Genomic DNA, 18,930 nt, shown 5'->3' on the forward strand with positions numbered 1-18,930 from the left:
TAATAATTCTGTGAATTTTGCTGGGCTAATTTATGACAATGCAAAAGAAGAATCAAACCTTTTTGGCTCTTGAGATTTCATTCTTAGCAAAGGGTGTCAGAAGCAAACCAAATGCCACTCATTACCACGTGCCATGTTACCACATCAAAAAAAAAAACCCTACAAGCCTTGCAGCCACTTGGCAAAGCACATCTGCATTTCCCCTTGCTTCTGTCAGCCTAGAAATGATAGAGTGTGTTACCATATTCAGGGTAAATGTTTCATCAGATTGGTATTGCAACCACTAAAAACATTCTTGAACAAATTTGTGATTAGCTGTATGGTTTTATTCCTATTGTCTCTGCTGCAGGAGGATACTGGGATTAGCAAATGCAGTTTTACATCACTTTTTTCTCCTCAGGTTAAATACAAACTTAATGCTAATCAAATCCTGTGTAGTACTGACCAAGGGAATATGTCACATTTAATTAAAAAAATCATACACAAGACAAGTTCTTATCATTTATTTTCTGCATTATTTCTACATAACGTAAATAACATATTTATTTTCTTAGATTACAGGTTGTTTTTATGATGAGTGTATCCCCTATCCTGTCATCTCTACCAGTAAATGTTAGCTCCTCAGAAGTCAAGTAACTCCTGTATCCAAACCGATGATCATCCAAAAACAACCCTATGAGTACTACAGAAGAAATTCTGGAGACAAACTCTTAGAAGGAAATCTATAACAATGGTTAGACTTTTGATTCATTGCCACCTTTTAATTCTAGAAATATATTTGTGGACATTCGTTAAATTCAAACTTTTTCAGATGAAAAGAAAAAAACCTCAGAACTGATGCCAATATCATAAGTCAGTCTGCCCTTCCAGTACTGGTTCCATATTGCTTATAAAAATTGAATTCAATTTCTTCTTTAGAAGATAAAATTCTAATAAATACTAATGGTAATATGCTTTGAAAGCACTAAAAGTGACCATTTCTGCAGAGACACCTTACTGAAGTGTTTCTTTCCATTTTATGGAACATGTAAACCTTTGAATGCCCAAAACTGCATATTTTAACTAGATCTGACCACAGTGTTGGGTTTTTTTACATTAAAAATAGCCTGTATATTCTTTTTCCTAACAAAGTGCAAAAACTTGAGCAGAGAAGCAGAGATCTGGTTGTTGCAGAGCAGACAGCAACAGTGGGTGATGTTGGTTCAGTTCCTGCTCTGCCACAAACACTTAGGTAATCTCAAACAAGTCACCAAAGCCCAAATTCTCATGTGGTGGGGAGGCAGTGTATGACAACAATTTCATTCTGTTTCCTACCTGTAAAACACTGTGAGCAGCACAGACACTGAGAGAATGTGTGTGTCAAAGTGAGAGGTACCTCAGTTGTGTGGTGATACAGACAGAGCAGATGAACACCCAAAATGGATGGATGTGCACCTGGTTTACTTCATCAGTAAAGATGTCTCCAACAGCAAAGATATCTACAATGAGAAAATACAGTTTAAAGCAAAAAAGCTCTCACTTAAAGAAAACTCAATACCTCAAATCAGGAGTACCCTCAGGGGGTAAAAATGCCATTTCTGTACCACAACCAGTCACTCTGTACCTGGCACTCGAACTTTATGCTGAAGTGTGCTTTTTAATTTTGACTGTGAGTGAGAGTTGTGCACTTTTATTAGGAAGCATCTGGTAAAGGCAATGATAAACACATGTGAGAACGTGGATGCTCCTAAGCAGACATAAAGCAAGTGCTTACTTATGGCAATAACAGCTTCTAGCTTCAGTTACTGTGGGGTTCAGATGAGGCCTAAATTAGATCTTTCACTCTTTCCCTAAACTGTTTGTTGCATGTGTCTGAGTGCTGCTAGAAATACACTGCCCTCATTCACATACATACTGCTATTAACAGAGACTAGTAGCAGTATCAAATACTACAATTCTTCTTATCTTTTACACAATGCAATCATCTAATTACATGAAATGCCATGGCAGATATTCTGCCCAAGGAAAACTGATTTAAATACAAAGTGCTTAAGATTGAATGTCACTAAAGTATAATCGCTACATATAACTGTGTACTCTATCTCAATAAACTTACTTGGTTTTGTCAACATAAAAGCAAAAAATACACCATGAAATTATTAGAAAATATGGTTTTAGGCTCTGGATAAGAAAAATGTAGCACCTCAGCATAATACTTTGGTTATGGTAGAGTTTAAGAAATCAAGCACCAAGAGAATACATTGACATGGAGTATTGGTATCATAGTAGATAGTTTAACATGAGGTTTTCTGGCAGGAGACAACTTTCATTGTCAGCTGCAGTCTTGCAACAGCCTGTGGAAGTTACATGACCTGCAGACATGTGTGACTCATGCCACGTGTCACCCTATGAATACAGTACTTCATTTGCTCAGAAAGCTTTATTCTACTCAAATAAACATTTCTTGTTACCTTTGTCTCCTATTTCCTGCCCCACAAGCTGTATTCAACATCAGGACTTCATACTGATAATTCTTCTTTTGAAAAGTGATATACCAGTTGTGTATACAATAATTTGTTATAAATTTCTATGTCTTATAAGAGATTATATATAGATATTGAAGAGGTTATAAGAAGTCATTTCTTATAAGAGAAGGCTGTTCCTAAAGGATATTATCCCATATTCAGTAGAAGGTTATCTCAATCTATGCAATAAAACAAATAGATTTTACTTTTTCTCAGTCTCAGTTTTCACAACTTGCTCTGGTATAAACATTCCATGCAGGTCCATATGCATTTCCACATTTACTGTGGCTCGACCCAGCTCTGTGAATGTTTTAGCATCCAAGACAAGTAGGAAAGGTGCTTCCTTTGGATCACTCTTCACAACACAGGTCAGAACAACACCTGTGACATACAAATAAAGAATTAGAAACACATAAATGTTTCACCAAGCAGAAAAGATAATCCCGTCACACAGAGGAAGCATCAACCCAGCTTTCTCGACTAAGAACACTGAAACTTGTAAGATTTAATACAAAACTCATGTAACCTCAGCTTTCAGAATGTTTTCATTATTTTACCATCATCCTCTTCCTTTGCATCAGGCCTGGGAACAAAAACGGGCTCGGATGGCCAGCAGTGATCCTGTCCCCAGTGGAGCATTTCCTTTGTCTGGGTATTTAATTTTGCAATCTAAACAGTTGTGACAAGAAAACAAAAAGGTCAGTGACCCTGACAGTGCTTTTTTCCAAAGGTACAACATGAACAGACTGCTGGGGGGGGAACCAATGCTAAGAGCTAAGGCAGGTGTCATCACAAGAAAAAAACACCTGGAAAATGTTAAATTTTGGAGTCACATTTTGTGGCTACATAATCACACAATGTTCTTTTAGTTTCATTTCATTAGATTACAATTGCACCTTTCATTTATGGGTGTTTAGTAGTTCACAGATGCTAACAGATCCCAAGAGACCCTTCAATGAAAGTAATGCCCCTCACTATGGAGAGTCCAAGACACAGAATATTTAAGTGACTTGTTCCAATTCATTGAGATTCTGTAGTAAAGCAGGAAACAGGATTTAAACTTGCCATTTTCTCACCCTGTGAATTATTTTCCTTTTATTGCTGCTTCCATATTTCTCAAGGCCTTCTACTGTGCAGTAGGGTACATAGCCAGAAAAAATGGCTGTTCCTAGTGAGGTATAAAGACTGAACCAGGGGGGCAGACACTGGTGTTTACTGAAGGAACAGAGTGTGGATTTTCACCCCATTGAGTGGCCAAACCAATCTCCAGAGGGGATGGCTGGCATTTTCAGTTCAATTCCATTAAAGCCTTTTCTTTACCCATAGAGATACAGTTCTATTCTTTTCCATTTTGATCTTTAGCCAAAAAATACAAAAGTGAAACTATTCAAATTACTGGAGGAAGAATTTGAAAGAATTCTCTCTTCTAGCCAAGATGACAGCACTTTCACTGACAGACTTTACCTAAGGATTAGGTTGTTGTGCTTGCATTCATTAAACTGCAACTGATGTGAAAAAAGATCCTCCTACCAGCATTTTTTATTATATTTGAGTCAAGCAGAGATTATCTACACTGTAAATCACGAACTTGCAGGTTTGTTTGAGTTATTGTCAGATGTGCTGCAATAAATTTTCTTGCATCATGCAGAAATCCAGCTTTGTTTTGTAATCAGTTGTGGTAATTATATTCAAGAACCAAGTGACTCCATTTTGTGCTGCCTTGTAGTCACACAACAAGAATTGTAAAGTGTGATTTTGTCTGTATAATACTTGTACCTTTAAATATAAATACTTTTCCCTTTAATCTATTTGTACTCTAGGCTGTCTCCTGGCATCAAGCACATTTAAACAAAGCATTTTCTACCTCAAATAGAGAGCTAGCCAGCAAAATATAAAGCTTTCCCCAAAATTAGATATTGTTTTAATATTTAAAATGTCTAGGTAGCATTGCAGAATCTGATTTTTCTGTTAGGCTTCCTAAAGGGAAAAATTATTAAATATATTTATGCATCTAATACTTCTTTTTCTTACTCTCTCCTTTATAGTTCTTGGCACATCACAGAAGGTTCAGCCCAATTTAGCAGACAAGTGAGGGTCTCAGTAACTCTTCAAGAGACTTTGTAGGACTATAAAGCTGGAGGAAGAAGCCTGAGTTTATTAATACTTTATGAGGGAAATGGTAGAACATGAACTTATGAGAATTTAGGCATTTCATGTTTCTTTGCATGGGAATGACCCACCAACAGGAAGACTCTGACTTTGTAAATGTTAGTTATACCTTTGTAGGAACTGGACTCCACTGGACTTCTGTTGCAAAGACATACTTGTATTTTTTGCCATTATAGTCATAGTTGATGCGGGGCAGTTCTATCCCTGCATAAAATAAAGTTCAAGACTTAGGAACAAGAGGAGAAAATAACTCAAAAGCACATCTTTATAAACATACCAATCTTCAGGAAGTTTGGCCCTGTGAAAAACCTTGACACTACTTAATAAAGGTGTTGCATAGATTTTGTATATATGAATTTCTAAGAAGCTGAAGATGGTATTAACATAAGTAAGCCAGGGTTGTTAGTTCAAAAGGCAATAGTTTTTCATTCATTAGACTGGAATCTGTGAGGGTTTTTCTGGTTTGCATTTTTTTCTTTCTTTATAAATCCCTGATGTGAACAAATGGGATAGATTTGGAGGCTGCCATTCTAAGAAATTACTTTCACCTTAGGTAAACACATATTTACATATTCCTGCTATTATCCCCTGATAAAAGGTTAAAAATCCACTTTCAAGGACAATCTTTATAAAATGCAGCTAAACCTGAAGTACTACTTATAACAGACTTATTTAACTAAAATTACTCTTGTAACAGGTAGATTTGCAAGCCATACTAATAGCTGTGAGATCAGACTTGGAATCCTGTATTAATACAAAACTGGTGCAACTTCAGATATTTAAAGGATGTGTCTCACCTTCACATAGCGTTTCATGTTGGCAATAGATGTTCCCATCTTTCTCCTTTACAGCAGTTGCAGTAGAGGCAAGTCTGACTAAATTAGAACCCACCTCAGCATCCTGAAAGAGAAGAATGCTGAAAACATCACGGATCTCTAAAAACATGCTTCTAATTTAGATTTTTCATCAGGTTTGATATTAATATTAACAATTTGGGGATTAAACAAACAAGCTTCAAGAAGATCATTCTTATGGCATTTTATATTCTGAGGTTTTCATTAGAAATGTTGTTGCACTCAGAGTATTTTAATATAACATAGAATAATTATCTTGAATCACACCGAGTCTTTAGAAAGGTTTAGATACACATGATTATAGTCCAGAAGTACCATAAATTTGAGAATTTAATGAATGAAGATGGGTTGCAAGGAATGAGGTATCAAATTTCCACTAGAAGTCACCAAGGTTAGGCTTTTGCACCTGCTAAAAATCAAGTGCAAAAATAGGTGTGATACACTCTTTAATGTCCTACTGCTTAATTCTTAAGACTGCAGAACAACTGGTGTGATCCAAAGCATCCTTTGTCATTGCTGCAGAGCTGTTTCTGAGACAAGAACAGAGCAGCAAGATTCTAGGGTGTAGAAAGAAAAAGTAATATCCATTCCAAAGGTATCAGGCAGAAACTTGCCCAAGTTGCTGGGCAGTATAAAATCTTCCCTGCAAACAATGATGTAAAATGATGTTTTAAATTAAACTGAAAGATAAAATCTTTTCTCTTCCTGCTTATATATCACACTTATATGAGATATTCTAATTTTACTAGAACCGTTGCAACAGTTGGGAGCGTGCGTGTATTGTATGTGGGCTTCCAGTGAAGTGGAAGAAACAGATTGTGCAAAACCTCATGCATACCCTTGCAGTTAACAGCCAAGTGGATATATCTGCTTGTGTTTGATGACATTTAATAATCTCACTGGTAACAAAATTCCATGTTCTACACATCCCTGTTCTCCATAGTGGATGGTGTCAAAACCTGGATCCGCATAACCACGTCCAGCTTCCCACTGCCATTTCTCACAGGACATAAAACCCCCAAACCTCCTGCACATTTTGGGTATCACAGAATCAGAAATTTGCACCTAAGGGCTGGCAATTAAAAATTCACCTGTTATTCATACTGATGAAATTTTAAATTACTGATTCACACTGAAAAAATTTTAAATTACTGATCAAAGAACAGGTTAAAGACCCATCTTCTTTCTACCTTGTCATACTGCAGAGGAACCACAAATCGTTTGCAGGTTGGAATGGAGGTAAGCTTGACATGCTCTTCAAAGTCTTTATCCAGGTTTTTTAAATAAAACATGTCATATAAGCTATTGTCTGTATAGGCAATAAGATCAAAAATAATGTGGCCATCCTCCTCATAAGCATTTATGTGGTGAAAAAACACCAAAGCATCAGTATAAAACTTGGTGGACACTTCTTTTTTAGTCTTTCTGTCTATAAAATGAAACCAAGTCTGAAAGAGAGAAAACATTATTTAAAACCATTCAGAATCAGCAAATAGTTATTTAGAAAATTGTTTTGTAATGATAACAATCAACATTCTAATCACTGTGTATTTGTAATGAAGGATATCAAGAACTCAGAGTTTGCTGCTAGAAGACAAGGAGTTCCTGGAGACCAAAACACACAGCAGTAAAATGAGTGTGGAACAGTTTTAAGCTCATTCTACTGTTGCAAATTACTATTTGGGCTAGGCTGAGGGTTGAAGTTTTCCAGAAAAGCCTGGAAAATCCCCTGCTCTCTTTTTAAGTTAAATAAATCTGCCTTGGTTGAGAGTTTCTGTGGTGCTGGTTCCCTGTACCTCAGCAAGTCCCACGTTGATGCCCAGAGCACATGGAAATAAGATCCTCAGAAAACAGTATTTTCCCTCAGTTGCCACAGTGAAAGACTCTCCTTTTGCTCAGTGCAGGCTTTTCCACCAGTCTGGCTCTCTGTCACATGCAGTGCACCTGGAGTAGAACTCACCCACTACAGACAGCATTTTGTTTGGATCAGGAGCAACTGGATCTGTCTCGGATGCTAATGCAGGTTGGAATTTCTCTGCTAGCACAGAGTATTTCTAAAAATGCCAAACTATCCTCTCTCTCAAGAGCTTCAGCATCAGATATTTATTTGAGAAATTTCTGGAGATATGGGAGACAGTATTCAAAAACATATAGCTTCTAAAAAAACCTGTGCAATATGAAAGTAAAGGTTTGAAAAAAAAAAAGAATGACTACTGAACTGAATGAAGCAGATGAAAAACAGAACAGCATGGAGGAGGTCACTGGCCTGCATGACTCCATTGCTCAACAGTAGGAAAAATACCTTATCATCCTTATTATAGGCAAGGCAGGAAGCCCAGTTCACACCTCGGATGTAAGCAGTTGCCAATTTGACAATATCCAGTCTGAAGGGCTGCTCTATGAAGATAATGTAATTCTCTGTGAGTCCAAAGCTGTGGTAGTAGCTGGGGTGGAGCAGAGAGTGAGAAGGGATGGAGCAAACCACTTCCAGGTGCTTGAAACAAGACTTCTTCTTTTCTTTTTCTGAATACGAATGATAAAAATTCAAATTATATTTCTAATAAATTCCATTCCAAACTTGTGCTTGGATTTCTCCCAGGCAGGGAAGAACAGGTTCCTCTCAGTTTTATTTGCATTTTCCTGTTAAGAAAGTGGTTTGTTTACTCCTGTATAATAAACACAGAACTTAGCATGCAAGAAGCAACACAGTGAAATCACAGTGCTGGATCCATTCAGGCAGAGCCCCCTCATCTTGGGATTTCATTCCACTGGTTACTGTTTTCAGAAGTTCCAGCATGGAGGAGAAATACGTTTAATTAAATCAGCAGCTTTAAAAAGGGGTTCAAATGCCCCTGTTTTTTTTAACTTCTAAGGAGATGTTCCCAACTTTGAGCCCCGGCTAGAAATTGCAAAGTGATCTTTCAGCTGTGGAAGGCCTATCGATTGTTCAATAAGGGACAGGCAACACAATAGCAGCTGATTTTAAACAACAACACACAACAAAAAAAGATTACCTCAAAGGAAAAAGAGCAAGTGATTTGCTCTGTGAACAAGGGACAGTGTTTCAGCAAGGGCCAGTGTTCTCCAGGTTAGACAGGAATTAACTCTATGCTAGGTTTTATTTGGTATCATGCTTCCCTATAATCATAGTATCATCATTTTACGAGAATTTTTGTTTACTAAGGAATTAAAATTTACAATCTCAAATTATATGTGCTGCCCTATAGGGAAAATTTGGAACCTTCATCTAAAAGTAAGGTTCTTCCTACTGAAATACCCCATTTACACAGTACTGAGGGTGAGCCTTTGTAAGAGCACATACTCAGACAGGTTAAGCAGTTAACATGAAGTTTACAATAAGTTGAAATTAAGAAGATGAACACCATTGGTTACTAGCAGAGCTGTATCACCACCCTTGCCCTTTGAAGAAAAGAAATTGCTAACAAGTTTCTAGAAAATACCAATAATAGACATATGTTACCTGGAACAGAGGAAGGAATCTTAAATAGAACGTATTTTGTCTTCCCTTTATCAACTATTGAAGTGCCCATGTTGAGAACATTTCCAGCACTGTCATAGTGTGGGTGAGAAGTGGCCAAATTTACAGCTACATATTTGTTGTAGTCAACCTGGAAAATGATACAATAAGTGATTTGGGAGATGTGTAAGAGAATGAAAATTGATCTCAGCTAACACCACAAATCCACCAGCTTTTTAGCCCTATTGGCCGGCCTTATATTGGCACCCCATTTACAAATGGCTTTGAAATTTAAATTATTAAACCAAATGACTTGTCTAGGTATTCAAATGATTTCCTTATTCAAGGCTTAAACAAGTTACAGAATCTGAATTACAGTCACCTCTCCCTTGAAGCCACATAACATCAGGGAGGATTAGCTAAGCAAGTTACTCTGCAAATGCCCATTTCACCCTGAAAGCAGTTTATTTAACAGGGCTGACTCTGGCAGTATGCTAGAACAAAAAGATTTCTATTTTATCTAAAATTTGGAAGTTGTAGTCAAACTGTAGTGCAGGCTAGAAAAAAAACCCGATGTATATATTTCAATATCTCAAGTTTTCATTTTAATAATTAAGTAATATCTTACATAAGGTCCTTAAAAAGTAGTCATATAACTGACCTACTGAATTTTTAATTATGCAAATAATTTCGTAACTACAGATACATAATAATGGCAATCATCCAAAATAATCATGTAACTGTGGTATTATTCCTGCAACCTTGCTAGATTATGTACAAGTGAAATTGGTCAAAGCCCAGCTCTTCCCAAACTAAACAGAATTTAAATTTGAACTCAGGAGTCCTTAAAAGATACCATTTATCTTCTGGTATGTCACTATTTCACTTTACCAGGTTTTGAAAAATAAGGCAACAGTAGAAGAAAAGTATTTTGTGTCCTGCACATGTTAAAGGATCTTTATGAGTCAACTTGAAATTTATTCACCAGCAGACAAGGAACCAGAATGACAGATGGTGGTTTGTACCTTCTCCAGTGTCTCCAGAGTCTGTGGATTAATTTTCCTGATGAAGTTAGTCTCGCCAGTAGCATAGAAATCATCCCCAGCTTTCATAATGTTAATCAGACAGTTGTCTGTGAACTCAGGAATGGTGTGAGACAAATAGGAGAATGCCCTGTCCAGAGGGAAATTTCGTTAGAGCCACAGAAGCCGGAGCTGCTTTTCCCCCACACGGAGCACAAGTGACCCTGCAGTGGCACAGACCTGGGGCTGCCTCTCCCTGCTGTGCCCACTGCTGGCAGCTCCCTGGAAAGGGTGGGAAAGCAGAGGAGATGGATTGCTTCCTTGGCCTGGGTGAGGGTTAAGGACATGCAAGTGACTGTTTTTCCACACACAAAAGGGCATCCAGGCCCATTCCCGCTGTCAGCTCTAGGACATGCCCTGGTTTATCAGGATGGGTTAATTACACACTCTCCTGTGCCTGTCTTGGGAAAATTTGGCCTACCAGTTCCTACCTAAAAGCTGGTAGGTTTTTCAGTGTATGCCTTCATAAAATAGATGGATTAATATATTCCCCAAAGGAATATTTTTGTTCCCAGTGAAATTCCACAGCACAATTATGATTTCAAATAAGATTGAACTTCACATATGGGCTTGACAGTCTTCTTTATCAGTGTATGATTTCATCATAGTCACTAGAAGCCAAGACAAAGTTTCTATAATCCTTTTGAACTTAAAATGCCAGAGTTATTCTTTTACTCTTGGAAGAGGGAAGAAAATCTTATCTCAGGGGAACAATTTACAACATATCAGCTCTTTTGCAATAACTGTCTGTGTATGTGTCCTTACCAAATACCAGGTTCGAGGTCACTAGAGGTAGTTCAGCCAGGAAGGAGAGAAGGGTGACCTATATGCACTTCTTAGGGAATCCCTACAGCCAATTTTACAAGACTGAGTATAACATGATGGCCTACACCTCACCTCTCCATAAAACCATCTTTAATCAAAAAGTTTTTCTGATTTTTTTTTCAGTTATTGATGCTTCTCTTTTTTTGTTAAATAGACTTTGTATTAATACCTTCTCCATCTCTAAATCTTTTTCATTCTTGCTGCTCCTCCCCTTACAGAGTATCAAAACATTTCACTAACACTGGAGAAAAGAAAATGTTTGTTTTCTATATAGTCTACTTGTGTTACTGAATAAAGCAGGCAATATTGGTGATAAAATGAATTTAAAATATTTGCCTTAGACTAACCCATAGGCAGTACATATCTTTTGGCCTTTTCAATATTTAGCAATTGTAAATTTACAAAGCAAATGTTGTATTTGTACATATGTGTCAAGGGTAAACAGAAAGACATCTGTGCTGAAGAGAGAAGTAGATAGAAGAATCTTGTTGGGAAAAGCATTGCTTACTTGGCAAATATGTTTTTGCATGGATCTGGATAAGCCATAGTCCCAAACTCAGACACGACAATTCTGTTTGCTTCTATGTTGCAGTTGTATGTGTCACTTCGGAGATATTTACTTCTATAGTAGACTTCACCTGAGGAAGAACAAACAAGTTTCAGTCACATTTTATACTTAGTCCTTCAAAAAATTAGCACAGGTAGAGCCAGAGTTTCTCAAGCAGCTGTCCTTTAGCCAACAATAGTTTGGGATGAAACCAATAACGTCCCTAACCTCCTGTGCTAAAGGCTTTATAGCTGCTGAGATTGATAACAATTTGTCAAGATTCGCTGACTCCCACTACTAATACTGGGGTACTTCTGAGGAGAAAGGAGGGATTTGGGTAAACTGTTCCAGCAAAATAAAACAATGTGTGCAAAAATGATTAATTATACAATCCATTTATGGGTGGTGATAAATTTCCTTTATTGGCAAAATTTAGTAACAGACTGTTTGAAGGAATCAATGTCTGTCCTAAACAATTTAATGAACCACTATACTTGAACTAACTGAGCTCAGTTTGCTTTAGGTAAGTAAGATATACTGGCAATTTAAAAAGCACTGATTATTTCTTTATAGGTTATTTTGTTAAGGGTCTAGAGCAGAACAGGCAAGAGATCCTGCAGTTGCATGAAATGCTTCCAATCACAGAAATGGAAACAAAAAAGTAAACATTAGGATTACAGGATGACAGGAGTAAATCCCTTTTTTTTTATAAATACATACTTTTTGCCACAAGAATCCAGGTGGAAACCATCCTGTCTCACACTGTGAAACAGCTCAATGGGTGAAAAATGCTTTAATAGGAAAAAAAATTGAATTGTTTAGGATAGAGGAGCTGCCTGTTTTTCTTCCATAAGGATGAGAAGCAGGAGGAGAGACTGTAGTGGTGTCAAATATACTAAGTGAGAGTTGACATGTGAAGTGACACAGTGGCCCAGTTTCTCCCCTGGCAGCTGTTATAGCTGCAACCAAATCCCAAAAGGGCAGTGCTGTCATCCCTGAAACTGGGCTGTTCATCCACAGCAGGAAAACCTCTGGCTACTACAATACTTGTGGCTGATCCTTTCAAAATAATAGAGGTTTTCTTGCCCTGCAGTGACCTGCCCAGAGCTGGGTTTCTGCTGTCCTTGGGTGACAACAGCACCGAGCTTTGGCACTGCAGAAGAAAGGACAGTGTAACATCTCCCTGCAAACAGCCCTGCAGAGACACTCCAGCTGCTGCTGTGAAGGGTGAGCTGTGAGGTGGTGTGTGGGGAGACTTTCCCCACAGCAGTTCCCCCCTCACGCACACACCGCTCTGCAGACAAAACCCAAAACACTCCAATCCAGCTCTGAACAGAATTAGCAACATAAGGCACCAAAATGTGGAAAATGCGGGTGGTTGAGTTCCTTTCAATCTGATCTGAAACAACTTACCATTTTTAAATGTAAAGCTGTGCAGCAGAGCCAGCCCATCAAACCAATGGTTGTACTTGCTCTCCCCTATCGTGTGCATCCCTGGGCCATTTCGGAGGAGGATCCCTCGCAACCAAGTAGGCAGCTGCCCTATGAACAGAAAGAAGTTACCAGTTACCATCCATTCATTTAGGTGAGGGGAATGTTCCAGGACAGGTTTCCTAATGGCAGAGGCTTCATGTAGTCAGACAGACTGTTGGTGTGTCAAGATTTGCTGTACCATATAATGTTATTGGACTTCGGGTTAATTAAAATTTCCCCTACTCAAAAATGTGGCACGAGTGACATTCTGCATGACTATTGCTATCTGAGATTACTATAAGAAAATGAGATTGCTGGAATGTAATTTGTTAATTATCAGCAAGTAAATAAAGTTGAACCTTTCTTTCCTGCTCTCAGATTTTACAGTGATAAATTTAAACCCTTTTACTCATGCCAGAAAAAACTAGAGCTTATCAGAAATAATATTTTATAGGTTCTATGACTTGCATTGGCTTTCAGCACATCAGCTTGGACTTCAGGCTAAATTAATTCCACAAAATGTTTCATTAATTAGATTACACAGCATAAAGTCGTGTCATTTGGGGAGTGCTTTTGTGACACTTGTCATAATGTAGTGTTTTGTACACAAATAAAGTATAGGAATATTATAGTGAAAATGTATAAGTGTTGTTGAGATTTGAATCATAAATGGTCCTCATCAAATCCCTGCAAGAAATGCATTAACTACTACTTGACTCACAGAATAATAACAATTAGAGAATATCAAGAGGGTTAAAGAGATGAACAAAGACATATCAGATATCAAATAAAAAGCTTAACTTGCTTCTTTGTGAGTATGACTCCTGAGAGAACATTTAAGATCACATACTGCTTCTCCAGACAATTCTTGCATTGGATATTGCCTCTGCATGAAAAGCTCCTCAGAACTTGTATTTCTCCTTATAAATTAGTTTGTGACGCCACATTGATTATGTTGACACACCTTCTTGTTAAAACTCCTTTACAACAGCTGGAAATGTCTTCCTATGGACCTTAAATTTGAACTTGTTCCAACCCCTGCCAGGTCCACTAGACCAGGTTGCTCAAAATCCCATCCAACCTGTCCCTGAAAACTTCCAGGGATGGGGCACCCACCATTAGAGCACAACTTCATTAGGGTTACAGTTCTGGAATACACAAGGAACATAAAAAATTGTTTGCACGACAGATGAACTTTCATCATCATCATCATCATTATTATTGTTGTTGTTGTTATTTTCTAGAAGAGCCTGGAAAACGAAACCTTACTTCCCTTTCTAACACAAGGAATTCCAAAGCAATAACCACAGTACATTTTTGTATTTGATAATTTTGCTGGAAAAGATAAAAAAATGAAAAAAATCTTTTTAAAGCACCATGGACTTAATGCAGCTTCTGAAACTCCTGGTGCAATTCCATGTAATTTCTGGCATAATTTCAGTACAAAAACAAAAGGAGCAAAGGCTCATCTAGTGAGGTTTTCAGATAATTCATCTTAGTGAGAATTGAGCATTTCTGTAAATCACACAGGGTACCAAATCAGCATCCAAAAGTGCTTATATATCTTTAAAAATGTGGACCTTTTTCTTTTCTGCAGTGTGTGAGGACACATTAGCAACACACTGAAATCCCCAAATATGGATTTTATGGACATTTAATAACTATTGTAACAACAGAGTCTCAAAAAATCACATGGCTGTAGGAGAGCATGGGTGAAATTGCAGCTGATGATAGAAGTGTGATAGATATTTACAGTGTACATATTGAGTAACAAGGAGCCAAAATACTGGCAGAGCTCAGAACTACCAAAATATTTAAAGAGGTCATAGTTCTCTTTAATTTTCTTTTGCAATGAAGAAATATTTTGTATGTATAACTTTACTTTCTGAAATATGTAGACTTTGTTCAAATAAACTATTTCATAATACAGATCAGGTCTGATAAATTGTTGTTTGCAAACAACTTCAAATGTTTTGATAATAAGTAGTTATCTTGAGGGAAAAAAAAAAGATTGAAAGGCATAAACCCATAAAGGCATAAAATACTGAGCTGAAACTGAACTGAACAGTAATAAGGCCCTGCAAGTTTTAATCATCATCTCTTTAAGTTTTATACTTGGGAAGTGTCATTAGATTCCGACAATTTCTTGGACTACAACACAGCCAAGATTTACTAGATAAGGATTCGCAGCAACAAACCTCTCCTGTAGCTGTAGCAAAAAAACTCTTCTATAAAGTAAAGAAATTGGGAAAAATAACAGGTTGGTCGAGTGTCATCCTTAGACAGTCACTTTAATCGGTCTTGCTGAAAAATACTCTGCAGTTTCTCCTGGATTATCTTCTAAAACATCTTTTTAACGCTACCCAGTGGCATTCAGTACTGGTGCTTTGCTACCTAGGAGCACCACTGCTGAAGAGTCCCGAATTTAGAGACCCTCCCCGGGAGCCCCGGAAGAGTCGAGGGCAGGGAAGGGTCACAGAAATCGAAAGTCAGAGCAGAGCCATGGGGGAGGGGGTGTTCGAGATGGAATCCCGGTCTCTTCCTCACCACCAACTTCAGTGAGTCCTGTTCAAACAGACTTCTGAAAAGTACACAGAAATTCTCATGGAGTGAGAAGAATCCCCCAGTAGGGTCACAAATATTATCTGAGATCAGTCCTTTCAACAAAATTCCCTTGCGCCTCTCTCTCAGTTTCCCTTTCTAGTGCTGCGTCGGGTGAACAAGAGTCGCAGTTTTTATGGATTGGAAAACACCAAAATAGCGGCATGTTTTACAATAGATTTTCTTTCACTTACCCTGCACCTCAGCTTTTATGGGCTCTGGGTGTTCTTCCTTATTCCTGCCATATAGCGTATCCATCTCTGACGAAATTCCCAGTGCCTGCGCTCTGCCCAGCCGCTTCTGCAGGCGCGGTTGTCCCCCCCCGTCTGGGCTAAGGACGGGTCTTTCCTGTTACATATAAAGATAAGGTCAAAGTGCAGCGTGAGCTGGTGGCCAGTGGCTTATAGATTGACAATTTATAATGGCTGATCTTTAATCCCTAGCACATACACTCTAATTCTTGCACGTTCTCATTAAAATTAACTCTTTCACTGGTTTGAAGGGGAAGTAAGAAAAATGTTGGCCCGGCAGTTTGCTCCTTATGAACCTGGCAGAGGCAGGCAGGCACAGCCAGGAGACAGCTGGAGTGGCTGAAACATCTCCTGCAGCTTTCCAGGTAAATTTAGACACTGCTAGGGATGCTTGTCCCATTTGGCTGGTAGGGGGAGGAAAAGAAAAGAAATCTCTACTCACTGTTCTGGATTGGCTCTTCGGGAGTGACAAACACTTCAGAGCAGGGGATCATACTTTTCTTTCCATTCTGTGGTTTTAAACTGGGCTGTTCTGTAAATTAACAAATTCTCATCACTGAATAGTCTTGTGATATATTTCTTTATATACAAGCTGTTCCAGAGTCAACTGAGCGGCACATCTTTGAACTAAATATCTTTTCAGTCCAACATATTCTCCCATATGTGACCTCAATCCACCTATAAAAGTATGGCAGGATTCATTAAAACTAAGGCAGATTTTTAACTTCATGCTTTTGTTTCTAGATAAGGTACTTAACCGAGTTCAATGTTGTTAATTTCAAAATCCTCTGGAAAGAGAATTATTTCAATATAAAGCATGTGATTGCAGAGCAATTCATATGCTCCGCTGACCATGAAGGATAAAGAAATTCTTTGCACAATTATATATTATGCAATTTCAAACGGGGTTACCCTAAAATCCGATTTCTTCATCTGAATCACCATTGTTCCCAAAATGTTTAACATCACTTCTTAAGACTGACTGATCTCTTAGAACTATAACAGTTATTTTATTCAAAACACAATTTGTGTTACAGACTCTTCTGACACATGTATTCTACATTGTTCCTCTCCTCCAAACCTACTGTCTGTTTGATGGCTGATCTTCACCCCAGGAGGTCATCAGGACAGCGTGCCTTGGTCTCCTTTTGGAAAGCACTGACAGAAACAGATGATAACAAAATAAAAACCCATATTAGAAGAGAAAATATAAGGTCTTTGCTTGAATTGGTAATACTAATAAACAGCAGGATTGAACCAGAAGTCTGTAGGAGATGAAAGGGATCCAAATCCACAAATACATGGAGATACATACACATAAACACACATATACACTGGGTAGATGCGTGTGTGTACCTGCATATAGGTGAGAGTGTGAGTGTGTGCATTGAGATGTTGGTTCACTTTATACACAAAGCCAAGTAAGGGATTTTTCTGCAATGTTAGGGACTGAAAAGGATCTGGCAAAAAACCAAAGCTGCCCAACTCTACTCTCACTACACCATGGGGACTTTTTCCTCTCTCCACGATGTTCTGCTTTGCTTTAATATGTTTGTTTCAGTGTATCCTCATCCATTTATGGGTGTAGCTCTTAACACTACAATTTTAATTATCTGACCTGTGAGTTGTCTAATCTGTAGTGATATTACGATTTCCATAGAGCAAGCAAGCAATAAAAAGATTAATTCAAACCTCTTTTGCCTCCTCCACCACAAGTGTTCATGCAGGTTAAGGTTCAGCCAAGATGAGATAATTGGAAACCTTGTTATAAATTGCCTGAATGGAGGAACAAAGAGCTGCATATATCCGACAGCTTCTGAAATCAACCTAAATGTGTTTGGTAGCTAATTTTAGGTTTCTGTGACTGAAAGTTTTGTCTCACATGTTGTACAACTTAAATAAACAAGATTTGTGAAATTAATTTTTCGTGCTTGTCAGTAAAAAATACTTCAGCTAGCATCAAAACACTTTTTTTTGTTTTTCATCATGCTAATGACTAATAAGCAGTTTAGTATAGTATGTGGAGATTAATCATATTGCCAACTGTGTGATTTCCCCCCTTTTTTCATTGAAATGGCAAAATATCAAAGCATTGATTTACAATTATAATGTGCAATTATCAGCAGTAGAGAAGGTGGATTAGGTGATTTTTCTAATTTTATTATTTCACAATGTTTCTTCTTGTTGCAAAACCCTTCAAATATAAATCTTCCCCCAACTGAATCTCACATTTTTCTCCACAGTTTCCTCTCTCTATTCACCCCTCATGACAACATTTTTGAAGTCACCAGCTCCCCACCATGTGGATTTGCTTCACTGTATTTCTTTCTGCTCTAAACAACTGTGGCAAAGGCCACAAGCTGTTTCCTTTTGGGTCCTTTCTCGCTTTCACTTCCCTCCTTCGTGCCCTGAGCTTCTCTCTCAGACTTTAAAAGGGTCATGAAGACATCTTCGGAGGCTGGGGGTTACATTTTGGGTGTGATTGCTGTGGTTAATCAAAACAAAACCTTCCAAGGCAGCAGAGCTGGCTAACTGCATTTTCAGTACAACAGTAACGTCATTGCCATGTGCCTACCTTTGTACTTCTGGTTCACTTCACAAGAAACAAGTTATTGCTTTATATCACAGAGAAACCAGTATAATTCCTTATATCTTTTGTACTTAATTTATTTTAATCTCAATCTTCTGCTTATAGAATTTGAGTTCTAATTAAACCCCATTAACAAAGGTCAGATTACTTGACATATACAACTTTAAGATGTGCTAAGAACTTTCAGCTATCAACAGTTATCTATTACTACCAAATAAAACTCCAATTCTAAAACTGATATGAACTTAGGAGTTGTTCTTGCTGAAATCACACTGATTGGTATCTCACTTGCTAGAAACACAAGTTCTTATCTTTGTTAAATACTCTTTTATTGGCATGATCTCATTTCACGAAACTGCCACCAGACTATTTAGAAACACGTCTCTTGCACTGTGCAGATATAATTGCAAAAATTACTAACGTAGTTTGTTCAAATTTAAATAATAATAGTTTCCCTATATTATTCGGACCAGATTTTATTTGGGTCAAACCAGTTTTGATCATATACTGTTCTGTTCATTATTTGGACAAAATAACTATTTTTGTGGAATTTTAA

At 37.8% G+C, this 18,930-nt stretch overlaps 1 protein-coding gene across 2 annotated transcripts; it reads right to left on the reverse strand.

Annotated features, from left to right (window-relative positions):
* Positions 1–488: 488 nt before the first annotated feature.
* Positions 489–15,881, reverse strand: BCO1 (beta-carotene oxygenase 1). Of its 2 annotated transcripts, XM_069026585.1 has the most exons (11): positions 15,728–15,879; positions 12,873–13,001; positions 11,421–11,550; positions 10,031–10,178; positions 9,009–9,156; positions 7,830–8,050; positions 6,718–6,975; positions 5,471–5,573; positions 4,783–4,877; positions 3,062–3,173; positions 489–2,885 (listed from the first exon to the last, which is right to left on the reverse strand). In XM_069026585.1, the coding sequence occupies exons 1-11, from the start codon at positions 15,789–15,791 to the stop codon at positions 2,707–2,709; spliced, it is 1,587 nt and encodes a 528-aa protein (XP_068882686.1). In that variant the 5' UTR covers positions 15,792–15,879; the 3' UTR covers positions 489–2,706. The 2 variants fall into 2 exon arrangements, with proteins under 2 accessions (XP_068882686.1, XP_068882685.1); XM_069026584.1 differs by lacking the exon at positions 6,718–6,975 and having other exon boundaries at positions 15,728–15,881.
* Between the last annotated feature and the right edge of the window lie 3,049 nt (positions 15,882–18,930).

Source organism: Aphelocoma coerulescens, chromosome 11 (genome assembly GCF_041296385.1).
Source record: "Aphelocoma coerulescens isolate FSJ_1873_10779 chromosome 11, UR_Acoe_1.0, whole genome shotgun sequence".
Taxonomy (NCBI): Eukaryota; Metazoa; Chordata; class Aves; order Passeriformes; family Corvidae; genus Aphelocoma; species Aphelocoma coerulescens.

Excerpts from the sequence above, each read along its gene's own strand:
- BCO1 (XM_069026585.1), bottom strand. The coding sequence starts at position 15,791 with ATGGATACGCTATATGGCAGGAATAAGGAAGAACACCCAGAGCCCATA. Across the intron at positions 8,051-9,008 it reads GATTCCTTCCTCTGTTCCAG|AAAAAGAAAAGAAGAAGTCT; the intron begins GTAACATATGTC and ends ATTCGTATTCAG. Across the intron at positions 4,878-5,470 it reads ACATGAAACGCTATGTGAAG|GGATAGAACTGCCCCGCATC; the intron begins GTGAGACACATC and ends TATTTTATGCAG.